At 42.0% G+C, this 10,000-nt stretch overlaps 1 protein-coding gene and 1 pseudogene across 1 annotated transcript; both read right to left on the bottom strand.

Annotated features, from left to right (window-relative positions):
- Positions 1 to 2,913: 2,913 nt before the first annotated feature.
- Positions 2,914 to 6,228, bottom strand: LOC138017246 (uncharacterized; annotated as a pseudogene).
- A 527-nt stretch (positions 6,229 to 6,755) lies between these two features.
- Positions 6,756 to 7,832, bottom strand: LOC138017245 (uncharacterized). Its single transcript, XM_068864395.1, has one exon. The coding sequence runs from the start codon at positions 7,830 to 7,832 to the stop codon at positions 6,756 to 6,758; it is 1,077 nt and encodes a 358-aa protein (XP_068720496.1).
- Between the last annotated feature and the right edge of the window lie 2,168 nt (positions 7,833 to 10,000).

The raw sequence follows: 10,000 nt of genomic DNA, 5'->3' as shown, positions 1-10,000 counted from the left end.
CGTTTGGTAATAGGGACAAAATTTAGGCCCTTACTGAGAACAGATTTCTCTGAGTCAGTAAGCGGAAGATTTTCTGGAATTGTAATAACGGTATTATGGCTATGCAATGTAGTGTCGTCGGTAATTTGCGGACCTATTAATTGTTGAAGTTTAAGAGTCTTGGTTTGGTGTAAATGGTCAAACAGTCCAGAATTAAGTTGTCGGATTTTAGCGCGAATCGATTGTACTAAAATTGCTGGACAGATTTTGGAAAGTTCGGAGCGGCAATGAAGAATTTGTTTGTCAAGTGCGATTCGTTTTTGCCACATAGCTCTAATTGTGATCCTCATAATATTACGTGAAAAAGAATTTTGCGCACATCGAATTTGGTGAAGATACTGATTTGAGTGAGAAAATCTACACGCATTAAAGTTCGAGCGAAAACCTTTAGGAATGACTTTAGAATTAAGGCAACGGCCGATGAAGTTGATGTGACTACAAAACCTAGTTTTGGCGAAAATGAGAGTGGCTAAACGGAAAGCTAAGTTACTGCTAAGTGTGGGAAAAGGAAAAAGATAACTTACGATTTCCTGGCGTAGCTCCTTGGTGAGTTTCTTCAAGCTTGGCATCGTCGTCTTGGGTCTCCTGTTAGAAATCTGTGGATTAAAAAATACTAGAACAAAAATTCATCTTTCAAATCGGCACCCTTAATCCTCACGGTATTAACGAACGCTTTTCATTCAAGTAATATATTCCTACTTTTCACGTTGCCATGTTACCACCAATAGCGTAGCTCCTACTCTACTATAAAAACTACACGTAACCCATAATCCCTCGATTCGCTCTGACGAAGGGCTAACGCTCGAAACGTCAGCTTTTAGAATCTCTGTATGGTGGTCCGTTGATAAACCAAATTTTTGTATACTACTTCCCCACCGACGCAGCACCACAGTTTCTTTAGAAACTACCCCTTCAACCTTGTTGATAACTTGCCTTAGTTAAAGCTTTCCCTGTAGGCTGCATACATGTTCTTCAAAAAGAATAAATTATTGAGACATTAGTTGAGGTTCAAACAATGATTTTAAGTTAACTAGGGAACAGTGCCTAAACAGTGTTCCAAATAGCCACACACAAAAAATATTTCAATAGAATCACAATATTGTAAACCTTTGAAGTTAAGAGCCAACTGCAGATTTCTCCGTTAACTGCATAAGACGACTTTAAATTAATCTAATAGAGCCAAAATTATCCATACTGAATTTATATAATATGATAATATTATACAATAATAAGGGGAAAAAACTCAACAGTGGTGATACATAATTATGATACCTTGTTGTAAATCAAACTTATTTGAAAATATATCAGTAAGGGATCATGAAGAACGTGGTAGGGTATGTCGTCAATCTAGCTTGCCCTTCTCTTAATCTTAATGTACTTTTTGTGGTTGTTGATCCACTTGTGCAGATCCCGGACATTGAAGTTTGACAGAAATGAGGACTTCATTCCTCTAAAATGATGGTATGTCCGGCCTGCGATATGTTGCATGGCCTTGTGGTCGACAAGGTCCTTGACAATTTTTTTTAAGTCTTTCACTGCAGGTTTTGCAACATGACCCCGGGAGCGCTTGTGAATTTATAACTCTGCATCAAACCGGTGCATCAGTTCTTTAGTGATAGTGATTGATTTACAAATCCTGTCGATAGACTTGCGGGAGGCATTTGGTCCAAGTTTCATGACTGCTTCTTTCAAAATCCTGTTAAAAAACTCTAACAGCAAATCTAGAAGTATGTTTCCCTGCAGGCAGTTCTTTAACTTTACAGACCGATTCCATTTCAGTTCATGGGTTGCTTTTGGGCTCAGAAGTGCATTCACTTGAAACACTTGTGCGATGTTAATTTCCAAAGCGTTCCGAAGTCCTTGTGGTAAAAAATCATATCTCCGGTTATATTTAACACAAATTGTTCATTCAAACAGTAAAATGCTCTTTCTTTAGCCATATAATTGTTTCTCAAAGTTTCTATGGCGTGCTGCTCACGTTTAGTTATTTTTTACTTTAAGGAAAAATTCTTTGTTTCGCACGCGTTGGCAAGTCACTTGCGAGATGTGTAACAACAATTCAAAAACTGCGAAATATGATATGATACATGCGTATTTATGTTCAAGACCTACATCTGTAGGCCAAGATCCGGGCAGCCATCACACTACCAACGTCGTCACTACCGTAGCTCTCTCTGGCAAAACGAAATTTCGCACGCATTTTGAAAGAAGATTCGTCTCACCTTTCGAAATTTCGAACGCATTTTGAACAAAATTTCGTCTCTCCTTTCGAAATTTCGCACACCTCCAGAGCGAAGTTTCGGCCAACGCAAAACGAAATTTCGCACTTCTCCTGAGCGAAAATTCGGTGAAATTTCGTTAGACCTTTCGAAATTTCGCTCAACCTACAGGAAATTTCGCATGTCTCCAAAGCGAAAGTTCGACGAAATTTCGGCGAAATTTCGTTGAGGACAAAGCACGAAATTCGACGAATTTCGCTATCATTACTTTTGCATAGTACTGTACGTGTAGGAGGACGATTGGAACACGCGCCAATAGAAAATGACGCAAAATATCCCATTATTCTTCCAAAAAGGCACCATGTTACTAAGCTGATTATTGAATACTTCCATCGCGCTTCAGGCAAAAGAATTGGAACCTGGGAGCGCGATCTAATGTCCGCAACATTATCAACACGTGTTTCATCTGTCGGCGCCGGCAAGCTCCCGTGATGCAACAGAAAATGGCCAGGTTGCTGCAAGATTGTGTCACACCTTCAAAGCCACCATTTATGTATGTAGGCGTAAACTTGTTTGGTCCCTTCACAGTGCGCCACGGACGAACAACCGCTAAGAGGTACGGCGCTTTGTTTACGTGCCTCGTTTTCGGGTCTCTTTAGACTTGTCGGCTTTCGACTTCACTGGCCCTTTCTTGGGTTGCTTTCCCTTGTTCTCTTTGTTGCTTTGAGAATCTATATGGTGAGTCTCCCTGTCGTCCTTCTTCCTTTTTTTGCCGGAGCTTTCTCTGGTCTGTCTGCTCTGTTTTCGTTGTCTTTTTTTTGTTGTTCCTGACTTTCCTGCATGACAGCAGTTTTCGGGCTCGTTTTTTGGTGCCATCAGTGCAACCATCGGTTTTTTCTCCAAGTTCGAGCTGACTCTCCGAGTTTACCAGCAAAGGCGAGTCCGTAAGAGCTGCCAAGTTTGTTTTTACTTCTTCTCCGTGTTCTATCCACTTTCGAATACGCTTGCTTGCCATTACAGCAAATTGTTCTATCTGCTCTTTTTGATCTGAAAGGTTAAAATTGCAATCGACTCTTGGAATTTTTGGGTGATTTCAGTTTTATATTGTATGCTGTATTTATGAATAACATTGTACCAAAGTATAAATACCCACTGACCTTTGACGTGTTTGCAGATTCGGCTGCTGCAAAGATTTTCCTCTCGTTGACCATTTTAAAGGACAATCCTGCTGAATTGTTAGCCATTAAAAATGACTGTACAGGCCAGTCAGGATGGTGAACATGTGGGTTTGTCACGCAACAGGGACTTGGTGACATATTTCGGGTGCACATGTACTGCTTCAAGTATTCATGAGAAAATGAGACAGGAATAGATTTTAACCATAGCCTGTTCCTGTCACTGAACGAGCTGTACCAATATAAGGATATGCATTTTGGTATGAAAAATTCGCCTGCCACTTTTCAGTGCCTTATCAACAAAGTTATTGCTAGCCTTCACGGATCGGAAGAGTACATCAATGATTTTATCTACAGTGATACCTGGGAGGAGCAATTGCAAATCAACCGGAAGTGTTTTGAGCAAATGAAGCAAAGCTCACTATTAATCTCATGAGGAGTGAATTTGCACAAGCACAAGTAACTTACTTGGGGCATGTGGTTGGAAAAGGAAACCAGTCAATGCCAAGATCAGTGCTACATCTGAATTCCTGCGACCAGAAAACAAGGAAGGACTAATGAATTTTCTCAGCAGGATATTACAGGAAGTTCTGCCCAAATTTCTCTGCAGTCACCGAACCTCTGACTTGATTATTTAACAAGAGAGGAAAGTTTGTGTGGTGAGACACGTGTCAAAACCATTTCAAGAATTTAAAGCATTACTGAAGAGCACCCCATTTTTGGCAGCTCCTGACTTCAATGCCCTATTCAAGTTAGCTGTAGCTGTTTTAAGACAACCTTAAATTTGATCAAACAAGAATGCACATGCATACTAGATGTGGGCCAACCAATATTTTTTCTTTTTTTGGTAAAGTCTCCAATACTCTACTGTACAAAAATAATATTTCATGCATTAGGTTTATCAAGTTTTGAATGCTGGTGCATTTTATCGGTGCAGTTGTTGGAGGGATGCAGTTTCACTTAGGTGAAAGCGCTGCACATAACAGTACACCAAATACAAACGATAACAATGAACTCATGTACCTATATTTCATTTCTCTCTGCCAGCAAATGTGCTACTTAGTTATTTGGTCAGTAGGAAATTCGTCAACAAGACAATGCCGTATCAATAATTTTTATATTGCCACCGGCACGCCTTGATTCTGTTTTTTGCTGTAACATAGTCACTTATGTAAGAAATCCACACATCTGTGGGCTTCACAATCTTTATTTTCTTCCGTCTGAGGACTGTAACTTCACAATCTCGTAACAATCTCGATCTATCAAGGTAAACAACCTTTTATCTGAACACTCCTCCTTACTCTCACTTTTGACAATCAACATCTCGCACATTCTCTCTCTCGCACATGACTAATCTGTCAATCAACTTGAAGCTGAACACGTGACCAGAGACGTAACGCGTAACGCAATGCGTAACGCCAACAACGGATTCCCGACACTCTCCCCCCTCTTGACTCGTGTGAGTCAAGAACACTGCCACAAGGTTAATTGTTTTACTAATTTGCCTGATGGCTTATCCTTTTAGCCGCATCCAAAGCAGCCACTCTGCGAGGCCTACTGCTCTCATGCAAATCTGTTGGTTGCACTTGATTTCTGTCTTGTCTCTTACCTGCATTTGGCCCGGCATGAACTTCAATTGGATACAATTTCTGAACTGGCCTAGGTATGTGTACATCCCTCCCCTTGGTGATTACCCTCACATGGGCCCCTCTTACCTCTTTGTCTCCACAGATCAACCCCTCTACCACTCCCATCTTCCACAGGCCTCTCTTCACTCCATCTTCATGTACTACTACAACATCTCCCTCCTTAGGCAATCTTCCTTTCCCAGCAGTTTTGTTTTCATGACTCTCCCGTAAGGCAGTTAAATATTCCCGTTGCCACCTCTTCCAAAAATGTTGCAGCTTCTTAGTCAGGTATTTGTGCCTCCTGGTGTATGTTGCGGTGTTTTCTCCAAACTCTTCTTCTGGCTCTAGTACTTCTGGCAATGAATGGATTCTTCTTCCATGAATCAAATGGGATGGGGTAAGAACCTCCTCTGATGGGTTGTCGTCATCATAAGTCAGGGGCCTTGAATTAAGGGTACCTTCAACCTCCACAAGAATTGTTAACATCTCGTCAAAGGAAAGCCTTGCATTTCCAATGACCTTTTTCAAGCACTGTTTAACACTTTTCACCATCCTCTCAAAGAATCCTCCCCACCATGGGGCCCTCGCTATGTTAAAACGCCACTCAATACCCTTGTTGTCTAGCTCTGCTCTCACTTCGGAATGTCGGAAAAGTGAGCGTATCTCTTTCTCTGCTCCTTTGAAAGCTTTAGCATTATCCGACACAATCAAGGCAGGAGTTCCTCTTCGAGCAGTGAACTTCCTCAGACACCTCAGGAATGTAGGAGTTGAGAGATCTCCCACCAAGTCTAAGTGCAGGGCCCGAGTAACAGCATGAGAATAAGCAAACATAAACTTTCTTTAACTGCTTACCTCGTCCTTTGACATACATTGGCCCAGCAAAATCTACTCCAACCCTTGAGAAGGGTGAAGCCAGATTGACCCTAAATTCTGGTAATCTCGCAGTGGCTGGTTGGGTAAATGCAGTACCCTCCCACTTCTTGCATGTCACACACTGGGACAATATCTTCTTCACAACTTGTCTCCCCTTGGGGACCCAGAATTTGGTGCGCAGTTCTGCAAGAGTACTCTTCACTCCACAGTGATGCACCTTCTTGTACACCTTTGAATTTCTAGGAAAGTCAGATGGTGGTCTTTGGGTAACAATATCGGCTCCTTTGCTTCCATGGGCAAATCAGCATACTCCAGCCGTCCCCTGCATCTTATCACACCCTTATGGTCTTCAATCAGACCAAACTTGCCTCCATGTTAATGAAGCTCTCCCCCCCTATAGGACTCACCCTTGACTTTTTGCAAGCCAGTCTTGCCTGGTTACAGGAAGCCGCGCAAGCCGAGCAACTCCGGCTGTGACAAAGGAACGATGGCTGCCAGCATCAAATAAAACTCTAACCCTCTGTGGCTGACCCTGCCCAGTGACGACTGCACGGGCAGTCTGTAGGGCTACATGATCTCCCGTACCAACATGAAAACTACTGGGGCTAGTAGTGGTAGGGTTAGCCTCTGGTCTAACTTCAAATTCACTGACTGCTGGCTTAAACTGGTTATCACAAATCGAACTGTGGTGGGACTTCCCACACTTGTTACATAATTCAATCGACTTACAATCTCGGGCTCGGTGTCCCTTTTGCAAACATTTAAAACATCTACCGTACTTAACTAAAATGTTCTTACATGCATTCACATCGCTCACTTTCTTACAGTTCGCTGGTGTGTCTCCCAAGGCAAAACACACAGTTCTTGACTTCCTGCTTCATGTAAAATGTGTTGCTGTCCTTCCTGTTCTGCATATTTCCAACCGAAGACATTGCATAGTAATGATCTTCCGTCAGTTCTAACTCCTTTAAAAATGCGCTCAACAGCTGCTCCATTGACCAGTTCAGAAAATCGGCTCCCCTTGTGATGGTCAGGCGAAATGCTTCGGGCAACTTTTGTAAAACGGCAGGAACTAATACTGCTGCGAAGGTAGTTTCGTCCACTCCGAGCACCTTGAGACCTCTAAAATGAGCACTGCAGCTGTCGTATAGTTTTCTCAAACGAGTTGTATCTTTATGGCTGAAAACCGGCATCAAATTTAGCAAGTCATTCACATGAGCATGCTGTATGGCAGTTTCCTTTCCATACTTTTTCTTCAAAACATCAACAGCGGCCGCATAGTTCACTGCTGTCAAGGAGAATCCCGCGATAGTTGCTCTGGCCGGTTCAGTGACTAAACTTCGTAAGTAGGCGAATTTGTTCACGGCTGTGAGGCTTTCGTTCTGGTTGATGACGCTTTCGAAGGCGTCCCAGAATTCTTGCCACTCTTGGACCTTCCCGTGAAACTTCCTCACTTCAAGTTTGGGAAGTCTTGCTTTCGTCTTGCTTTGCTGAGGAATTCCTGACGCCACGTTTGAATGAACTTCAGCGGGTGGTACGGTATTTGGCTGAACTATCGGCGGTGGCGATTCAATTTTACTCATCACTTCTTCCATTCTCATCACGACATCGTTCAATTCCGCCCTCACTGAATCGCTGTTCTCTGTTTCTTTCTCGGTACGCTTGTCGACACCTTCGGCTGTTCCACTTGCAATAAGCTCAATTAATTGGTCATCCAATGTTTTGAGCGACTCTATCTTCAGTCGCATCGACTGAATTGATTCTTTCAACCAGAATTTCTCCACTGGATTCTCTTCATCACTCAGCCTGTCTTTCAAACGATTAAGAAGTTTCGTGGCAGATCCTCTGTGGGCCGCTCTGATTTTTACTTTCTTCGCTATGTCTTCTTCGACCAACATATTTTCAGTCCGCACACGTGGCCAATCTTGTCGACTTCAAGTTCGGTTATCCGTCTCGGAGGACCACTGTCTAAGAAATCCACACATCTGTGGGCTTTACAATCTTTATTTTCTTCCGTCTGAGGACTGTAACTTCACAATCTCGTAACAATCTCGATCTATCAAGGTAAACAACCTTTTATCTAAACACTTCTCCTTACTCTCACTTTTGACAATCAACATCTCGCACATTCTCTCTCTCGCACATGACTAATCTGTCAATCAACTTGAAGCTAAACATGTGACCAGAGACGTAACGCGTAACGCAATGCGTAACGCCAACAACTGATGCCCGACAACTTAGAAACATTAAAGTAATGGCACGCTCTTTATGAGGTTAACAGATTTTCATTAAGTTTGAGCTGAGGGTCACTGGAACAAGGCTAGTATTGTAGTTTTAGTTACATGAAGAAAGATATTCTGTTTTAAATTCTTAAGGGCTATTGGTGAGTTTTGCTAACGTTACCCAAGGTATGGCGACCATTATTCATGATTATTCTGTTATCGGATAACAGGATTCTCATTGGTTATAATAGACTGATAAGTGGCTAAAATTAGGCAAGCTAATCATTTTCAGTAAAGGATTTCTCTGATTGGCTCTAATGGTGAATAATGGCCGATAATGAATAACAGTTTTTAGTACCAATTAAAATGAAAAACACCAATTGATTTGAAATGGTGTCCAGATCTGATGATAAATACAGTGTGCTGTGGAACTGGCGTGTAGACTGAAGAGTTTACCCCTTTAATGAGAGCACTTGCTCCTCTGGTAGATAACTTGTTAGAAAAGGGTAAGGTATCAGCTAATAACAGTCTGAAGCTCCAATATCTTGAAGTAACTTAACTGAGACTGCGTCAGACAAATCACTGGAGAGTGACAGTGACCCTACAGGAATAAAGGGCTCAAACATTTCCGTAACAGGTCTTGGAGTAGAACTGACTGCTTTGCAAGAGGCTTCTTCCTTTGGAACTCTGATTTTTAAATCTCTAGCTGCAGGTGTCAAAAGTGAAGCAGAAATAAAACCAGTAGGCTTGGAATCTGTGTGACCTTGTTATCTTTTCGTTTTCAACTTTTCAGGACATTCTGACATCATATGTCCTTCTCTTCTGCAGTAATAACAGGTCATCGAGTTGAAAGGTTTTCTTTCCACCGCCAGCTTGTTCTGGGAGAAATGGCGTGGGAACTGGGGCATGAACTGCTACCATACATCTGCTTTTGATTTAGGTTATCCTTCTGGGAGTTTGTCAACGCGATCTGCGAGTTCTGACCTCGAGGAGACAAGAACTTGCTGGGTTTTTCCTGGAAGACAACTTTGTGGGTTAAGGGATAATCATTTCGGCTTTTTGTTCATTACTAAATGTGCGGATATCACTGTGAATGCAGCTCTTAAACTGAGAGTGTCTAATCAGGGTGGGTCGTGGGTCATGGGTCCCTAACCCTTTTTTTTCATCAACGACTGAAAATTCTCGAAACAGAGAAGGCCTAAGACCTAAGACAAATTTGGACCGAGCTCTGAGGGAGCTAATATATCTTCTTTTTTATCTTCAAACAAACCTGACCCACAACCCACCCACCCGCTCGATTTAGCCTCTCCCCTTAAACTCTTCAATTAAAATGACTTACTTTAATCTATCATGATCTTTATCTACTTTCTGTAAAGAACACCAACAGCCAAGTTTGATTACTTATAAAGTTTCCAAAAGTAACTATTTACAACTATCACAATAATCTCTACTTTAAAACTTATCAGTCACAGACTATTTTGAAACTGTTGAGTCACAGTTCCAGAAATTTCTTGAAACAACACATAGCGTGACGTTGACCTTCGAACTTTCCAGATAATTCCGACCCCTGTAACAATATGAGTAGATGTTTGTGAAGAAACTTTCCCAAGGTGCTCAATATTGGAAGATGGGTGCCAATTGTCGCTATTACGCTCCAATGTCGTTGCAAAGCGTGCTGAAGTATTTTTCCTTACAAAACTGAACACAGCACTTGCAGACTTGGGAACGAGAATGAATGTCGAAGCCTTTGAAGCCTGTTCTTTCTTCTGATGTTAGGCCTGACTTGTACATGTCGGCAAAGCAACATTTGAAACGCTCTTTTCTTTTCTTGTCAGAGCTACACC

The sequence above is a fragment of the Montipora capricornis genome, chromosome 9 (genome assembly GCF_036669925.1).
Source record: "Montipora capricornis isolate CH-2021 chromosome 9, ASM3666992v2, whole genome shotgun sequence".
NCBI classification, from domain to species: Eukaryota; Metazoa; Cnidaria; class Anthozoa; order Scleractinia; family Acroporidae; genus Montipora; species Montipora capricornis.
The sequence above is the reverse complement of the archived record's forward strand: the minus strand, read 5'-3'. Positions and strand labels throughout refer to the sequence as shown.